This window comes from Vidua macroura, chromosome 5, assembly GCF_024509145.1.
Source record: "Vidua macroura isolate BioBank_ID:100142 chromosome 5, ASM2450914v1, whole genome shotgun sequence".
Lineage (NCBI taxonomy): Eukaryota > Metazoa > Chordata > Aves > Passeriformes > Viduidae > Vidua > Vidua macroura.
In genome coordinates, this window is record NC_071575.1 from 73,189,898 (window position 1) to 73,207,929 (window position 18,032).

Below are 18,032 nucleotides of genomic sequence, written 5' to 3' on the forward strand. Positions count from 1 at the left end.
TTTACCAGGAGTGGGAGCTCTCCTGGTGTCATATCAGGAGTTTCCTATGTTCCTATGAGGAGTGGGAGCTCTCCTGAGTCTGTATCAACACTGGGAGCTCTCCTGGGATTATATCGGGAGTGGGAACTCTCCTGTGCTCCTATGAGGAGTGGAAGCTCTCCTGGGATCATATCAGGAGCAGGAACTCTCCTGTGTTCCTATGAGGAGTGGGCTTTTTCCAGGAGTGAGAGTTTTCCTGGGTTTCTGTCACAAGCAGGAGCTCTCCTGGCTCTGTGTCAGCACTGGGAGCTCTCCTGGGATCATATCAGGAGTAGGAACTCTCCTGTGCTCCTATGAGGAGTGGGAGCTCTCCTGGGATCATATCAGGAGTAGGAACTCTCCTGTGCTCCTATGAGGAGTGGGAGCTCTCCTGGGATCGTATCAGGAGTAGGAACTTTCCTGTGTTCCTATGAGGAGTGGGAGCTCCCTGGCTTTTTCCAGGAGTAAGAGTTTTCCTGGGTTTCTGTCACAAGCGGGAGCTCTCCTGGCTCTGTGTCAGCACTGGGAGCTCTCCTGGGTTTTTACCAAGAGTGGGAGCTCTCCTGGTGTCATATCAGGAGTGGGAACTCTCCTGTGTTCCTATGAGGAGTGGGAGCTCTCCTGGCTTTTTCCAGGAGTAAGAGTTTTCCTGGGTTTCTGTCACAAGCAGGAGCTCTCCTGGCTCTGTGTCAGCACTGGGAGCTCTCCTGGGTTTTTACCAGGAGTGGGAGCTCTCCTGGTATTGTATGAGGAGTGGGAGCTGTCCTGGGCCCATGCTGGGAGTGGCCCCTGGCCGGGGCTGTCCTGGGCTGACCCTTCCCCGTTTCCCTTGGGAAGCATCGCGGGCAGCGTGGCCGAGAGCTACGACACCGAGAGCGGCTTCGAGGACGCCGAGAGCTCGGACGTGGCCAACTCCGTGGTGAGGTTCATCAACCGCTTCGTGGACAAGGTGTGCACCGAGAGCGGCGTCACCAACGAGCACCTCAAGGGGCTGCACGTCATGATCCCGGGTGAGGACACCGGGGTGGCCACGGGGGTCCCGCAGGAACAGCGGGAGAGGACACGGCGGGATCTGGGGGAGCAGAGTGGATTTGGGAAAGGCAGGGTGGGGTTTAAGCGGGATAGGGTGAGATTTGGGCAGGGCAGGATTTGGATAGGGCAGGTAGGATTTGGATAGAGTGGGATTCAGGTAAGGGAGGGCAGGATTTGGGTAGGATAGGATGGAATTTGGGCAGGGACAGGGTGGGATTCTGGCAGGGCAGGTGGGATTCAGGCAGGGACAAGTTAGATTCGGGCAGGGACAGGGTGGGATTCTGGCAGGGCAGGATGGGATTTGGGCAGGACAGGTGGGATTTGGGCAGGGCAGGTGGGATTCAGGAAGGGACAGGTTAGATTTGGGCAGGGACAGGAGGGATTCAGGCAGGACAGGTGGGATTCGGGCAGGGATAGGGTGGGATTTGGGGCAGGACAGGATGGGATTCAGGCAGGACAGGTGGGATTCAGGCAGGACAGGGTGGGATTCAGGCAGGGACAGGGTGGGATTTGGGCAGGGATAGGGTGGGATTTGGGGCAGGACTCACCCCCTGTCCCACAGACATCGTGCAGATGCACATCGAGACCCTGGATGCCGTGCACAGGGAGAGCAAGAGGCTTCCTCCCATCCAGAAGGTAGGAATGCCCTGCTGGGCTGGGAGCAGAGCCGGGGGGGGGGCTGTGAGACCCTCCCCACGGGCCTGAGCCCCCTGTTGTTCCCCCAGCCAAAGCTGCTGCGGCCCAACCTGCTGCTGGGGGAGGAGTGTGTGATGGAGGGGCTCCGCGTGTACCTGATGCCGGACGGGCGCGAGGAGGGCGCCGGGGGCAGCGTCGGGGGGCCCCCCCTGCTCCCCGCAGAGGGAGCCGTGTTCCTCACCACCTACAGGATCATCTTCAAGGGAACCCCCACGGACCCCCTGGGTGAGGGGCTGCGGCCTCGGGAAAGGGCGAGCAGGGGAGAGGGTTGGGGTTCCCTGGGGATCAGAGGGATGTTTGGGGATGCTTAAGGAGGAGGGAGCTGGTCAGTGATCCATGGGGATCAGGGGGCTGGTCAGTGATCCATGGGGATCAGGGGGCTGGCCAGTGATCCCTGGGGTCAGTGATCCATGGGGATCAGGGAGCTGGTCAGTGATCCATGGGGATCAGGGAGCTGGTCAGTGATCCATGGGGAGCAGGGGGCTGGTCAGTGATCCCTGGAGACCAGGGGGCTGGTCAGTGATCCCTGGGGTCAGTGATCCATGGCAAGCAGGGGGCTGGTCAGTGATCCCTGGAGATCAGGGGGCTGGTCAGTGATCCCTGGGGTCAGTGATCCCTGGAGATCAGGGGGCTGGTCAGTGATCCCTGGGGTCAGTGATCCCTGGAGATCAGGGGGCTGGTCAGTGATCCCTGGGGAGCAGGGGGCTGGTCAGTGATCCTGGGGGATCAGGGCTGGTGATCCCTGGGGATCAGGGGTTGTTTCTGGCCGCTGTGTCCCACGGACCCGTGTCCATGGTGGGACAGACACGGAGGGTGGCCTGGCGTGGCGTGGCCCTGCCCGGGGCCAGGGCAGGGATGGAGCTGAGCCCTTCCTGTCCCGTGTCCAGTGGGGGAGCAGGTGGTGATCCGGTCCTTCCCCATCGCCTCGCTGACCAAAGAGAAGAAGATCAGCATCCAGGCCCAGGCAGATCAGTTCATCCAGGAGGGATTGCAGCTGCGCTCCTGCACATTCCAGGTGGGAGCCCGTGCTGGGAGAGAGCTCCCAAACCTGCCGTGCACAGGGACAGCCAGGAGCAGGAGTGGAGACTCCAGGAGGAAAGGGAGTGGGGCAGGGGAAAGGGAACGGGACAGAGGAAAGGGAATGGGATAAAGGAAGGGGAATGGGACAGAGGAAAGGGAATGGGACAGAGGAAAGGGAATGGGATAAAGGAAGGGGAATGGGATAGAGGAAAGGGAATGGGACTGAGGAAAGGAAATGGGGCAGAGGAAAGGGGAATGGGATAAAGGAAGGGGAATGGGACAGAGGAAAGGGAATGGGACAGAGAGGAAGGGGAATGGGACTGAGGAGAGGGAATGGGACAGTGGAAAGGGAATGGGAATGCAGGGAGAGGCAGGGCAGCCTCAGTCCAGCCGATGCCCTTGGTGCTCCTGGGTGGATCCAAGCTCTGCCCTGATCCATGGGAAGGGCTGCCCCCTGGCCTGACCCCGCTGTCACCCCCAGCTGCTGAAGATTGCCTTTGACGAGGAGGTGGCCTCGGACAGCGCCGAGATCTTCCGGAAGCACCTGCACAAGCTGCGCTACCCCCAGCACGTGCGCGGCACCTTCGCCTTCACCGTAGGCCAGTCCCCCAAGCAGGCCATGCAGCCCAAGGCCAAGGAGAAGAACCCCTCGCTCAGGTACCCGTGCCAGGAGAGGGAATCACACCTGGATGTGCCTCCTCTTCTGGGATCCCCCTCCTGTCCCTGCTCCGGCAGAGCCACCGGGCTGGGGGCACTCAGGGAAGGGGACACGGGGAGCTGAGCCCTCCTTGCTCAGACCCATCCTGGTGCAGGGTTTGCATCGCTGGAGATCAGAGAATCCTTAGGCTTGGAAAAGCTCTGTGAGACAATGACTCCAGCCATTCCCAGCACTGCCCTTGTCCCCAGGTGCCACATCCACACAGCTCTTAAATCCCTCCAGGGATGAGGACCCCAGCCCTGTGTCAGAGCCCTTTCCAGGAGGGAATTTCCCAAAACCCACCCTGAGGCTGCCCTGGCCCAGCCTGAGGCTGTTCCCTCTCCTCCTGTCCCTGTTCCCTGGAGCACAGCCCGACCCCCCCGGCTGTCCCCTCCTGGCAGGAGCTGTGGAGACCAAAGAGCTGCAGATGTCCCCTGTCCTGCAGTGTCCCCAGCCCCACACAGTCACACTGGGAAGGACGGGTCACACTGGGAGGTGGGAGTTTGTTGCAGTGGCATCCCCTGCCTGAGGAGGTGTCCCACAGGAGGGGTTCCAGTGGCCTGGGTGGCTCAGGGACACAGTGCTGCAGTGCTGGGTGACTCAGGGACATTGTCCTGCAGCACTGGGTGACCTGGGGACACAGTCCTTCAGTGTTGAAGGACTGAGTAGTGTTGTCCTGCAGCACTGGCTGCGCCTCTGAGCCCAGGCTCAGCTGGCAGTGTCTCTGCCATGGATCCCCTGGTACCTGTGGTGGATCCCCAGGTCCCTGCCGTGGATTCCATGATCCCAGTAGATCCCCTGGTCCCTGTGCTGGATCCCTGTCCCTTGCTGTGATTTGGAGCCTCCTCTGGGATGAGCTGGAGCTCTGCCTGTGACAGCTCTGATCCAGAGTGTGGGGCACGGCCCCATCCCAACTCCCCAAATCCCTTGGGAATGGCAGGAGCTGGGGCTCCTGCAGGGCCGGGGCGCTGGCAGGTGACACGTCTGTCCCCTCCCGTGTGACAGTGACCGCCCAGGCTGAGGGCTGCTCGTGGCTCTGGCTGCCTGGGTGACAGCGCTGTCCCTCTGTGCCCTTGCCCGTGTGCCCAGGACGCTGTCCAAGAACCTGGTGAAGAACGCCAAGAGGACGATCGGCCGGCAGTACGTGACCCGCAAGAAGTACACGCCCCCGGCCTGGGAGCAGCGGGGCAGCCAGCACTTCCCCGAGGACAACGAGGACGAGATCTCAGGTTGGGAACGCCCCGGGGAGGCCAGGGAGCGGTGGCACCTGGGAGAAGTCCGGGTGTCCCTGCGGTGGGAGCATCTCCGGGTTCCAGGTGCCGCCCCAGCCTTGGCTGCTGGTGGTGGCCAGCACGGAGGGAGGTCTAGGGCTGGCTGGAGAGCCCCCCAGGAGTCTGGTGGTGGTGACGGTGACAGCAGCAGGGTGGGACATTGCTCCAGCCCATCCTCCCGCTGCTCTGGGACGCGGTGCGTGCGCCGAGGTGTCCCAGCCCCGCCGTGTCCCCGCAGTGTCCGAGGAGCTGGACAGGAGCACCCTGACGCCCGGCAGCACCATGAGGCCGTCGGAGAAGATGACCATGACGCACGTGGTGGAGCGCGCCTGCTGCCGGGACTACCAGCGCCTGGGGCTGGGCACGCTGAGCAGCAGCCTGACCCGCTCCAAGAACGAGCCCTTCCGCATCTCCACCGTCAACCGCATGTACGCCATCTGCCGCAGGTGAGCCGGCCCGGGCCGCGGATCCCCGCGGATCCCGCTGATCCCTGCTGATCCCTGCTGATTCCTGCGGATCCCTGCTGATCCCCGCGGATCCCTGCGGATCCCTGATGATCCCTGCTGATTCCTGCTGATCCCTGGAATCGCTGCCGATCCCTGCGAATCCTTGCTGATCCCTGCAGATCCCTGCGGATCACCGCGGATCTCTTCAGATCCCTGCGGATCCCTGATGATCCCCGCGGATCGCCGCGGATCGCTGCGGATCCCCGTGGATCGCTGCGGATCCCTGTGGATCCCCGCTGATTCCTGCTGATCCCCGCTGATCCCTGCGGATCCCTGCTGATCCCTGCTGATTCCTGCTGATCCCTGCTGATCCCCGCGGATCCCTGCAGATCCCTGATGATCCCCACTGATTCCCGCTGATCACTGCAGATCCCCGCGGATCCCTCTGGATCCCCGTAGATCCCTGCAGATCCCCGTAGATCCCCGTAGATCCCTGCAGATCCCCGTGGATCCCTGCGGATCCCTGCAGATCCTTGCTGATCCCTGCTGATCGCAGCAGATCCCTGCTGATTCCTGTGGATCCCCTGTGGATCCCTGCGAATGCCCACAGATCCCTGTGGATCCCTGCTATCTCTGTTGATCCCCGCTGATCCCTGCAGATCCCTGCTGATTCCCGCTGATCCCTGCTGATCCCCGTGGATCCCTGCTGATCCCCATAGATCCCTGATGATCCCAGCAGATCCCTGCTGATTCACACTGATCCCTGCTGATTCCTGCTGATCCCTGCTGATCCCCGTGGATCCCCACGGATCCCTGCTGATCCCAGCAGATCCCAGTGTCACCGGGACACCCAGAGCCACCAGGATCAATAAAACCTTCCAGCGGTGCCAGCATCGCTTTGTCCTCAGCCAACCCAATCCCAGCCCGCAGCGCCCCACGACTTTCTCACTTACTGATACGTTTTTAGCCAACGTTCATTGGCTCTGAGTTGCCCAATCCTCTTCATTCATCACTGTTCTGCCCTCTGTTGATTACTGATTTCTCACTTCTCGTGATTAGTCTGAATTTTCTGGTGTTTTTATAATGTTTTTGCCACATGGGGAGTTTCCAGCACTGAGGCTGAAATGTCTTTGTTAGTGTTTCTTTTGTCTTAATTTACTCCAATGTCTCCTTGGATGACCATGAGTCCTGGTCACTCCGTCGTGTCCTTGGATGACCATGAGTCCTGGTCACTCCATCGTGTCCTTGGATGACCATGAGTCCTGGTCACTCCGTCGTGTCCTTGGATGACCATGAGTCCTGGTCACTCTGTTGTGTCCTTGGATGACCATGAGTCCTGGTCACTCCATCGTCTCCTTGGATGACCATGAGTCCTGGTCACTCTGTTGTGTCCTTGGATGACCATGAGTCGTGGTCACTCCGTTGTGTCCTTGGATGACCATGAGTCCTGGTCACTCCATCATGTCCATGGATGACCATGAGTCCTGGTCACTCCATCATGTCCATGGATGACCATAAATCCCGGTCACTCCGTTGTGTCCTTGGATGACCATAAATCCCGGTCACTCCGTTGTGTCCTTGGATGACCATGAGTCCTGGTCACTCCATCGTGTCCTTGGATGACCATGAGTCCTGGTCACTCCGTTGTGTCCTTGGATGACCATGAGTCCTGGTCACTCCATCGTGTCCTTGGAGGGCCATGAATTCCGGCTCCCAGGTGTCCAGCCTTTAACTTCCTCGGGCTTTGTTCAGTGCAGCTTGTCAGGGCTGGTTTTACCCAACTCGGAGTTAGATTTAATGACCCGAGGAGCAATCAGGTGTGTGGAGAAGGGTGATTAGCGCTGGCTCCAAGTGGGCACCGCTCAGGATTAATGAAAGCACTAATGAAGCCGGCTCAGGAGAGCCGTGCCATCCCCGGGCTCTGTGTCCGCAGCTACCCCGGGCTGCTGATCGTGCCGCAGAGCATCCAGGACAACACGATCCAGCGGATCTCGCGCTGCTACCGCCAGAGCCGCTTCCCCGTGGTGTGCTGGAGGAACTCCCGCACCAAGGCCGTGCTCCTGCGCTCCGGGGGCCTCCACGGCAAGGGCGTCGTCGGCCTCTTCAAGTCCCAGAACGCCCCGACCCCAGGTGACTGTCCCACCCTGCCCTGGCCGGAACACAGCCGCGGCCGTGGGATCACCCCTGGCTCCGGGCGGCGACACTCAGGGATTCCCTGGCTCCAGGCAGTGACACTTGGGGGTCTCTGGCTCCAGGCAGTGACACTCGGGGGTCTCTGGCTTGGGGTGGTGACACTCAGGGGTCCCCTGCCTCTGGACAGTGACAGTCAGGGGTCCCCTGGCTCCAGGCAGTGACACTTGGGGGTCCCCTGCCTCTGGACAGTGACACTCAGGGGTTCCCTGGCTCTGGACAGTGACACTCAGGGGTTCCCTGGCTCTGGACAGTGACACTCAGGGGTCCCCTGTCTCCTGGCAGTGACACTCAGGGGTTCCCTGGCTCTGGACAGTGACACTCAGGGGTTCCCTGTCTCCAGGCAGTGACACTCGGGTCCCCTGGCTCCGGGTGGTGACACTGAGGTGTCCCCTGGCTCTGGGGTGGTCACACAGGGGTCTCCCTGGCTTGAGGCAGTGATACGTGGGGGGTCTCCAGGATCCAGGCAGTGACACTCAGGGGTCTCCAGCTCTGTGTGGTGATGTTTGGGGGTCCCCTGGCTCTGGGAGGTGACACTCAGGGGTCTCCAGCTCTGCGAGGTGGCACTCGAGTGTCTCCCTAGCTTGGTGCAGTGATACCTGGGGGTCTCCCCAGCTCCAGGTGGTGGCACTCAGGGGTCTCCCAGCTCTGGGTGGTTACCCTCAGAGGTCTCCTGGTTCTGGGCAGTGCCAAGCTGGGGTTGTCCAGGTGACACTCCGGGGTGTCCCCTGCAGGCCCCTCGCAGGCGGACTCCACGAGCCTGGAGCAGGAGAAGTACCTGCAGGCCGTCATCAATTCCATGCCCCACTACTCGGACGCCGGCGGGCGCAACACCCTCAGCGGCTTCACCTCGGCTCACATGAGCAGTGCAGGTGAGGGGGGCACAGGGGAGGGGGCACAGGTGGGCTCCTGCCAGCCCTGGCTCTTGCTGTGCGTCCCGAGGGAGCTGCTCTCCGGGCTCCCACATCCCAGGAGGCAGCGCAGCCTCTCCAGAGCTCCCAGCTCCAGCTGGGTCTCCCTGGCTTCACGTGGGGATGGGTTTTGGGACATCCGGTGTCCCTGGAGCTGGGGGCACTGGGAGCCCTGGGGGTTTTGGGAAGCCCAGTGTCCCTGGAGCTGGGAGTGCTGGGAGCCAAAGCCTGTGCTGGGATCTGGGCACTTTCTGAGGGCCGGTGGGGACAGACCCTTCCCACCAGGATCTCAGCACTGCGTGTCCCCCACGCGTGGTGCCGGGGCCATTCTGGGGACCCCCGGTAAGTCTGTGCCTGGGTGTCCCTTCCCGAATGTCCCGTGCCAACTGTCCCTTCCCAGCTGGCCCTTCCTGCAGGGCAGGGCTCCATCCCGCCCTGCCACACTCTGGTGCCATCCATGCTGTCCCAGTGCCATCTGTCCTGTCCTGGTGCCATCCATCCTGTCCCAGTGCCATCCATGCTGTCCCATCATCCCACCCATCACCACCATGGACACATCAGGGGCTGGGGGCTCTGGGGAGCCCAGGGGGGCTCCCTGATGCTGAAGGCAGAGAACTTCCCAACAGCCCCTCGGAGGCCTTTCCCCGGTGTGAGGGGACGTGTCCAGCGCGCTCAGCCTGGCTCTGAGGGTGCCACGGGTGACCTGGCAGGGCTGGCACACGGTGGCCCCACCGTGGGCTGGGGGCCGAGCCCCCTCCTCCAGGGCTGCCCCGGGCACTGGTTTTCCGTGGCTGCAGCTGGACGGTGCTTCCCGCGCTGGCTCCGCATCCCCGGGGTTCCGCTTGCTGCCGCTTCCTCCCGGCCCCTGCCCTGGCTCCGGGAGGGCCTCGGGAGCCCCGGGAGGCCTCGGGAGCTGACGTTCTCTTGGTGCTGCAGATTTCTCCGACAAGAGGCAGCAGCCTAAGCTGGGATCGCTCATGAAGCAGGTGATGGGAGGGAAGGACGAAGGGCCTGGGACTTTGAGCCGCGGAGGTGAGGACGGGGCGGGGCCGCTGCCTGGGGGCCTCGCCGAGACCCCCAGCCCCGGGCAGCTCTCGTAGAGTAGATGCTTCTCTGGGGGGAGCAGGTGATCCCCTGGGGAGAGGAGGTGATCCCCTGGGAAGAGCAGGTGATCTCCTGGGGAGAGGAGGTGATCCCCTGGGGAAAGGAGGTGATCCCCTGGGAAGAGCAGGCAATTCCTTGGGAAGAGCAGATGATTCCCTGGGAAGAGCAGGCAATTCCTTGGGAAGAGCAGATGATTCCCTGGGAAGAGCAGGTGATCCCCTGGGAAGAGCAGGAAATTCCATGGGAAGAGCAGATGATCCCCTGGGAAGAGCAGGCAATTCCTTGGGAAGAGCAGATGATTCCCTGGGAAGAGCAGGTGATCCCCTGGGAAGAGCAGGTGGTTCCCTGGGAAGAGCAGATGATTCCCTGGGAAGAGCAGGTGATCCCCTGGGCAGAAGCAGATGATCCCATGGGAAGAGCAGATGATTCCCTGGGAAGAGCAGATGATTCTTTGGGAAGAGCAGGTGATCCCCTGGGAAGAGCAGGTGATCCCCTGGGAAGAACAGGCGATTCCTTGGGAAGAACAGGCGATTCCTTGGGAAGAGCAGGTGATCCCCTGGGCTGCAGGCGCAGGGAGGGAGGGAGGGCTCTGCCTCAGCCCGGTGCCATCGCCTCCATCCCATTCCCTGTCCGTGGCTCCGTGTCCCTTGCTGAGGTCACTTTCGTCCTGTGCCCCCAGGGCTGGGTCACAGAGCCAGGGTCATCACCCTGTCCACCCCCAAGTGCGCGTCGCCGAAGGGCCGCGAGACGCCCCGAGGTACGGACGCGCCCGAGCCGGCCGGGTGTGACTGACCACTGACCCCCCACTCACTCACTCACTCACTCCCTGCCCCTCACCACTAATGGCCAGTAACCCCAGTAACCCCCGAGCCCCCCTGCTGCTCCAGGTGTGCCATGGGCACGGTAAGTACCGGGCAGCCTCGCCAGGTTTGCTTTGGGCTCCTCGGCCTCTGCGGTGCCGGGTGGCGGGGCCGGGGCGGGGCGCAGCTGGTGGCAGGGCTGTGGCACAGGTGGCAGGTCCCGGTGACGCTGGAGTGGGGTGTGACAGCGCCAGTGACCAGACACGGAGCGGCCGGGATCGGAATCCAGCGGGCAGGAATTCCCGCGGCACCCAGAGGGAGAAGGAGCCAAAGCAAACCTGGTGCCCAGCACCTCCCTGGCATGTGCCCCCCGGGCCGGGCCGCGGGGACAGCTCGGCCCCCCCGGCTGGGGACGTGGGGCCAGCGCAGCCCCCGAGCCCCGGCCCCGCCCTGATCCGCCCCGATCCCGCAGGGAAGTGGGGCAGCATCCGGGCCAGCGGCCGCATGAGCAGCTATGCCCTGAACGTGGAGATCGGGTCCCGCCTGGCGGGGAAGGACCTGCTGGGGACGCAGCACAACGGGACCCCCGCCGAGCCCTCCTTCCTGCGGCAGCACCGCGCCTCGCTCTACATCATCGGGGACAAGTCCCAGCTGAAGGTGACACCCGGCACTGCCACCTCGCGGGAGGGACGGAGCTGGGACGGGGCTGGAGCCCCAGGAGAGGCCGAGGGAGCTGGGAAGGGGCTCAGCCTGGAGCAAAGGAGGCTCAGGGGGGAACCTGTGGCTCTGCACAAGTCCCTGGCAGGAGGGGACAGCCGGGGGGGTGGGGCTGTGCTCCAGGGAACAGGGACAGGAGGAGAGGGAGCGGCCTCAGGCTGGGCCAGGGGAGGTGAGGTTGGATATCAGCAGGAATTTCCCCATGGAAAGGGGGTCAGGCCTTGGCAGGGGCTGCCCAGGGGGGAGGGTTTGCAGTCCCATCCCTGCAGGGATTTCAAGGCCATGTGGATGTGGCACTTGGGGACACAGTCAGTGGTGGCCTTGGCAGTGCTGGGGAACATGGTTGGACTCCACGGTCTCGGAGGGCTTTTCCAATCCAAGGAATTCCCTGATCCCAAGGGTGGCAGTGGCTGAGGCCAGCCCAGGCCAACCCAGGCCTTGCTGTCCCTCCGCAGGGCGTGAAGCCGGACCCGCTGCAGCACTGGGAGGTGGTGCCCATCGAGGTGTTCGACGTGCGCCAGGTCAAGGCCAGCTTCAAGAAGCTGATGAAGGCCTGCGTGCCCGGCTGCCCCTCCAGCGACCCCAGCGTGGCCTACCTGCGCTCCCTGGAGGAGTCGGAGTGGCTGTCCCAGGTCAGTCACCCCGCAGCCAGGGCCTGGCCCTCCCCTGCCCTGCGGCCTCTCCTGGGGCTCTGAGCGAGGATGGGCTCCAGTGCCCTGTGCAGAGCAGCACTGGGACACCCTGGGGACACGCAGGGGGCTGTGAGGGACAAGGGTGGGACAATGCAGAGCTCGGCTCTGTGGTGCTGGACGGAGCTGCTGGCCAGGAATGCCAGGCAGGAGCTGTGGGGTGCTCCAGAGGGGCTGGGACAGGGCAGTGCCAGGATGAGCCTGGCAGCGGCCCAGGGGGACTGGTCCAATGTGGAGCCATGGGAGGGGTCCCACTCTGGAGGGGTGAGGGTCCCCTGTCCCTGCTGCTGTGTCCGAGCATGGGGTGGTGGCCCCCATGACGCTCGGGCGTGGCCTCACTCCGGAGAAGGGGACACTGCCCCCACACCCAGCCCAGGAACTCCCCGTGCCCTCCTCACTCCTGGCCCTGCCCCTGGCAGATCCACAAGATCCTGCAGATCTCGGTGCTGGTGGTGGAGCTGCTGGACACGGGCTCGTCCGTGCTGGTCAGTCTGGAGGACGGCTGGGACATCACCACCCAGGTGAGAGCCCGGCGGCGGCCGGGGTGGCCCCGTGGCCATCCCCCCACAGCTCCTCGAGCCCCCTGTCCCCGCAGGTGGTGTCCCTGGTGCAGCTCCTGTCCGACCCCTACTACCGGACGCTGGAGGGCTTCCGGCTGCTGGTGGAGAAGGAGTGGCTGTCCTTCGGCCACCGCTTCAGCCACCGCGGCGCCCAGACCCTGGCGGGCCAGAGCAGCGGCTTCGCCCCCATCTTCCTCCAGTTCCTGGACTGCGTGCACCAGGTGAGCCCTGGGACCTGGGCCAGGGGACCCCCGAGTGCCTGGCGGGACCCCTGGGTGCCCCCCAGGCTCCCCCAATTCCGTGAGTGCCCAGTGGGAACCCCAGCACCCAGAGGGACCCCTCAGTGCCTACTGGAACCCCCAAGTGTCCCCCTGAGCCCCCTGAGCACCCAGTGGGAGCCCCGAGTGCCCAGTGGGGCCCCCGAGCCCGCAGCAGGAGCCCCGAGCCCTGGGAGTGCCCTGGGGCAGGCGGGAGGGCCCAGGCCAGCCCCGTGTCCGTGGATCCGAGCTGTCCCGGGGCTCTCCTGCAGATCCACCTGCAGTTCCCCATGGAGTTCGAGTTCAGCCAGTACTACCTGAAGTTCCTCAGCTACCACTACATTTCCAACCGCTTCCGGACATTCCTGCTGGACTCGGACTACGAGCGCATCGAGCTGGGTGAGCGCGGCGTGCAGGGCCAGGGGTGGCACCTGTCCCTGCCCCCCATCACACCCGGTGTCCCCTCTGTCCCCCCAGGGCTCCTGTACGAGGAGAAGGGCGAGCGGAAGGGCCAGCAGGTCTCCAAATCCATCTGGGATTACATCGACCGCCTCAACAAGAAAGCTCCCATCTTCTTCAACTACCTGTATGCACCTGAGGACGGGGAGGTGAGAGCTGGGGGCACCTGGGGCACCTGGAGGGGGCCAGGGAGCATCCCAGGATCCTCCCTGCAGGAGCAGCTGGAGCTGGGATTTGTCCACTGGGAAGGGACCCCAGAGCCCCTGCAGTGCCACCCCTGCCATGGCAGGGACACCTCCCACTGTCCCAGGCTGCTCCAGCCCCAGTGCCCAGCCTGGCCTGGGGAACTGCCAGGGATCCAGGGGCAGCCCCAGCTGCTCTGGCAATTCCAGCCCAGCCAGGAATTCCTAATTCCCAAGATCCCATCCATCCCTGCCCTCTGGCAGTGGGAGCCATTCCCTGTGTCCTGTCCCTGCAGGCCTTGTCCCCAGTCCCTCTCTCCTGGAGCCCCTTTAGGCCCTGGCAGAGCTCTGAGGTTTCCCTGGAGCCTTTCTCTCTCCGGGCTGGGCGCTGCCAGCGCTCCATGTGGACACGCTGTCCCCTTGGTCTGGCTGGGAATGTCCAGCCTGGCCTCGCTGCCCTTCCTGAGCTGCGCCTGCCCCTCCCCCAGGTGCTGAGGCCGTACAGCAACATCTCCAACCTGAAGGTGTGGGATTACTACACGGAGGAGACGCTGTCCGAGGGGCCCCCGTACGACTGGGAGCTGGCGCAGGGGCAGCCGGAGCCGGCGGAGGAGCCGGATCGCCAGGACACGGCAGCCCCGCAGAGCAAGCGCCGCATCATCTGGCCCTGCTACGACAACCGCAGCCGCGTGGAGCCCGACGCCATCTCCAAACTGCTCGAGGTCGGCACCGCTGCCCCGGGGATGGCACCCGGCAGAGCCCCGGCACAGGGACAGCGGCCCCGGCACAGGGACAGCAGCCCCGGGACAGGACAGCGGCCCCGGCACAGGGACAGCGGCCCCGGGACAGGACAGCGGCCCCGGGACAGGGACAGCAGCCCTGGGACAGGGACAGCAGCCCCGGGACAGGGACAGCAGCCCTGGGACAGGGACAGCGGCCCCGGCACAGGGACAGCGGCCTCGGGACAGGGACAGCGGCCCTGGGACAGGGACAGCGGCCCTGGGACAGGGACAGCGGCCCTGGGACAGGGACAGCGGCTCTGAGACAGGGACAGCGGCCCTGGGACAGGGACGGTGACCCAGGACAGGGACAGTGACCTCGGGACAGCGACGGTGAACCCGGGACAGCGACAGTGACCGCAGGGGTTTTGTCCCCTCCGGGGCTGATGCCGGAATTCCCCCCACAGGAGTTGCACAACCTGGAGATGGAGCTGGGGCAGGTCCCGGAGCGCTGGAAGGACACGTGGGACAAGGTGAAAGCGTCCCAGCGCACGGAGGGGCGGCAGGAGGGCAGCAGGGTAGGTGACAGGGGGTGACAGGGCTGTGCCAGGCACTGTCACAGGATGTGACAGGGTGTGACAGTGTGTGACAGGGTGTGGGCGTAGCTGTAGCAGGGGCTGTGATGGTGTGACAGGGTGTGGCAGGAGCTGTGACAGGACTGTGACAGAGGTGTGACAGGGTGTGGCAGGCTGGTGCTGCTTCTGGTGCTGCTGCTGGTTCTGACGGTGGTTGTGGTGCTGGTTCTGCTGCTGCTGCTGCTGGTGCTCAGCCCCAGCCCCCCTCACGCTGTCCCTGTCCCGCAGACCCCCAGCTCCTTGCTGATGTCATCGGGGCTGTCCCACCACCGGCGCTCGCTGGGCGTGTACCTGCAGGAGAGCGGGGTGGGCTCCACGCTCAACCTCAGCCTGGACAGCGACACCAGCAGCACCTCCACCCCGTCCAGCGGGAAGCCGGGCGGCCGCCGCAGCACCTCCACCCTCTACAGCCAGTTCCAGATGTCCGAGAGCGAGAACAGGCAGGCGGGGCTGGGAGTGGCTGGGAATGCCGGCAGTGGGAGGGGGATCCCTCCCGGGGGAACAGGACGTGGATCCCGGTGGGTTTCCATCCCTGACCCCGCTGTTCTGGCCCCTTCCTGCCCTGCAGATCCTACGAGGGGTCTCTGTACAAGAAAGGCGCCTTCATGAAACCCTGGAAGTCTCGGTGGTTTGTGCTGGATAAAACCAAACATCAGGTACTGGGTGGGCCCCGGGGTCTGTCCTGTCCCTCTGTCCCATCCCATCCCATCCCATCCCATCCCTGCCCTGCCCTGCCCTGAGCCAGCTCTCCCGCAGCTGCGGTACTACGACAACCGGATGGACACGGAGTGCAAGGGGGTCATCGACCTGGCCGAGGTGGAGTCCATCACCCCGGGGACCCCCACCATGGGGGCCCCCAAGACGGTGGATGAGAAAGCTTTCTTCGACGTGAGTGTCCGCAGGGGCTGGCGCTGGGCAGCTCCGGTCACTCCCAGCGCAGCCCTCAGCCCCTCCTGTCTCTGCCCGCAGCTGAAGACGACGAAACGAGTTTACAATTTCTGCGCCCAGGACGTGCAGCTGGCCCAGCAGTGGATCGACCGCATCCAGAGCTGCCTGTCGGACGCGTGAGCCCGGCTCAGCGGAGCCGCAATTCCAGGCACGGCTGCCGGGCCCGCAGCGGGAGCAGAGGCAGCGCCAGGCTCGAGGCCGAGCCCAGGACTGAGGGAGAGGAGGAGCGGCCCTTCCTCCCACCCGCCGGGCAGGACGGGCGTGTCCGGGGTGGGTGGCACAGGGAGGGATTCCTCGCGTTGAAGCGGGCGGGGACCCCGTCCCGCCCCCAGCCCCGTCTGAGCCGTGTCGTGACCCCGTGTCCTCCGTGTGCCCCAGCCCCGCTCCCTGGGCAGGGGGTCCTGCGCCCCACACCCCCACCCCACACTGCTGGGGGAGGCAGAGCTAACCCCTCGTCCTGCCCCTCGTCCCGCTCCCCTGCATGTCTGCCAGAGTCCCCCGGAACCTGCCCTGCCCCTCCCGGCCTGGGAGCGAGTCCTGGGCTCCGCTCCCTCCCGCTGGAGCCGGGACCTGCAGCTCAGGGGATGGCAGAGGGGACAGCGCGGGAGCACCGGGACCATCCCGTGTCGTGTCCCACCCTGGAGCCGCTCCCAGCTGTGCACAGGAACGGGAATGCTGGGAATGTTGGGATGCTGCAGGCGCTGGCTCCGTGTCCCTGGGGGGAACGTGGCCGTGGCCACTCTGCTCCCAGCGGGCCAGGGGCTGCCTGTCCTGGCTGGGACAGTCTCTACCTCCAGGCTGGCTGTCCCGGGGGGCACATTCCCTGCGGGAGGTGCCAAATGCTGCAGCCTCCTGGGTGCCCCTCGGTCCCCTCCCGGGGGGTGGGGACCAGACCAGCCCCGGGATGAGGGTCCCCTCTGGCTGCAGCCACACGGGGCTGGGACAGGGCTGGGACAGTGGCCCTGCAAGTGCCACCTGGTGTCTGCAGGGTCTCTTTTGCACAGGTCACACCCCCAGCCCTCAGGGCTCTCCTCCCTCCAACCCCCCCCCCCCACCGGGTGCCCCCTTTGTGCTCTGCCTGTGCCCAGCCGGGGGGGCCCAAGGGAGCAGCTCCTGTCCCTGTCCCTGTCCCTGTCCCTGTCCCTGTCCCTGTCCCTGCCCTGCTGTCCCACCCACTGCTGCTGCCCCTCAGTGCCGGGGGTGGCTCTCGGTACCGAATCGGCTCCTGCAGCCCCCCCTGCCCCCACACTGGTGTGAACTGGGGGTCCGGCGTGGGGGGACCCCAGAGGGCACCGTGGGGTCACTGCGGCCCCACTGCCACCCGGGACCCCCCAGCACCCCCAGGACTGACCCCCCCAGCTCCGCCAGCCCCTCCACCTGTCTTGTTTTTAAAGTCCAGCGTTTTATTTCAGTGCAGAGCTCTTTGTACAGTCGCCCCGTTCCTCTGTACCATCCTGGCTGTGCAGGTGTAACACGGAGGTTTTGTAACTTACCTGAGCAGTTGTAGATTATTGAAGTTTCTGTACATTGTGTCAAACATGCAGAGTCCTTGTATTGTATTTGTGCCTAGAGGAAAAGGTTATTCTATAAAAAGAAAACTAACAGAATTTAATAAAAAAATTAATATGAGAGACGCTCCTTTTGCTTTGCTGAGCACCAGGAAACAGGGCAGAGCCTCGGGAAGCACAGGACGGGCTCAGCTCCTGTGTCACGGGCAGAGCTCCTGGGGGATCCTGGCTCAGGGACCTTTGCTGGATCCGCTCTGTCCCACCTGCTCCTGCTGGGGCTGCCACCATTCCAACCCGACGGGAGGAGAGGGAGCGGCCTCAGGCTGGGCCAGGGGAGGTGAGGTTGGATATCAGCAGGAATTTCCCCATGGAAAGGGGTCAGGCCTTGGCAGGGGCTGCCCAGGTGGGTTTGGAGTGCCCATCCCTGGAGGTTTCCAGGGAATTCCTGGAGGTGGCACTCAGGGCTCTGGGCTGGGGACAAGGTGGGCATTGGGCACAGCTGGGACTGGATGGGCTGGGAGGGCTTTCCCAGCCTCAGGGATTCCATGATTCCATCAGGAGTCCAGCCCCGCTCCCGGCCCTGACCATCCCAGAGCCCCCTCAGTGTCCTGCGGGATGGAGGAACCCAGCACTGGCACGTGAATTTTGAGCTTTTATTGATAGTTGGAATTTACAGCCTAAAACTGACAACATAGAGAGATGCAGACTTTTTTTCCTTTTTCTTATTTTCTTTTTTTTTTTTTTTTTTCTTTTTTGGTTGCTTTTTTACAAAAAAAAAAAAAAAACAAAAAAAAAACAAAAACCAAAAACCAAAATAACCAAAAAAGCCACCAGCATCAGATTTACAATATAAAAGTTTTGACAGTAGAGAGACTAAAGTACATCTGGAATTACTCAGAAAAATAAACAGGGAAAAGGCAGTAATTTCAAATTTGTCCCTCATATTTACACATAATACACAGACATTGCTTACAAAGACCCGGATCCCAATTTAAGGGCAGTTGGCATCGTGAGAAGGCTCCCCCGGCATCGCCCTCGTGCCCGCCCGGGCCCCGGCGCCGGGCCGGGGGCGGATCCCGGGATCTCCCCGCGGCCCCTCCGTGGTTTTATTGCTTTGCGGGGCCGGTGGTTGTGGAGAAAGGCATCGAGTCCCCCCCGCTCGCTGCTCCCGCC

At 63.7% G+C, this 18,032-nt stretch overlaps 1 protein-coding gene across 3 annotated transcripts in view; it reads left to right on the forward strand.

Annotated features, from left to right (window-relative positions):
* Positions 1-16,980, forward strand: part of SBF1 (SET binding factor 1) — a 66,368-nt gene extending 49,388 nt beyond the window's left edge. Inside the window, exons 20-42 of one of the 3 annotated variants that reach the window (XM_053977057.1) lie at positions 856-1,028; positions 1,613-1,686; positions 1,776-1,971; positions 2,634-2,761; positions 3,248-3,423; positions 4,553-4,692; positions 4,973-5,180; positions 7,114-7,310; positions 8,105-8,242; positions 9,218-9,313; positions 10,065-10,142; positions 10,658-10,842; positions 11,358-11,534; positions 12,011-12,112; positions 12,187-12,372; positions 12,681-12,807; positions 12,886-13,016; positions 13,538-13,771; positions 14,236-14,346; positions 14,632-14,843; positions 14,972-15,059; positions 15,160-15,291; positions 15,373-16,980. In XM_053977057.1, the coding sequence (XP_053833032.1) occupies positions 856-1,028; positions 1,613-1,686; positions 1,776-1,971; positions 2,634-2,761; positions 3,248-3,423; positions 4,553-4,692; positions 4,973-5,180; positions 7,114-7,310; positions 8,105-8,242; positions 9,218-9,313; positions 10,065-10,142; positions 10,658-10,842; positions 11,358-11,534; positions 12,011-12,112; positions 12,187-12,372; positions 12,681-12,807; positions 12,886-13,016; positions 13,538-13,771; positions 14,236-14,346; positions 14,632-14,843; positions 14,972-15,059; positions 15,160-15,291; positions 15,373-15,471 (3,388 nt within the window). In that variant the 3' untranslated portion in view covers positions 15,472-16,980. The remainder of the gene's footprint in view (positions 1-855; positions 1,029-1,612; positions 1,687-1,775; positions 1,972-2,633; positions 2,762-3,247; positions 3,424-4,552; positions 4,693-4,972; positions 5,181-7,113; positions 7,311-8,104; positions 8,243-9,217; positions 9,314-10,064; positions 10,143-10,657; positions 10,843-11,357; positions 11,535-12,010; positions 12,113-12,186; positions 12,373-12,680; positions 12,808-12,885; positions 13,017-13,537; positions 13,772-14,235; positions 14,347-14,631; positions 14,844-14,971; positions 15,060-15,159; positions 15,292-15,372) is intronic. The other 2 variants (XM_053977058.1, XM_053977059.1) reach the window with 2 other exon arrangements.
* Positions 16,981-18,032: the final 1,052 nt, after the last annotated feature.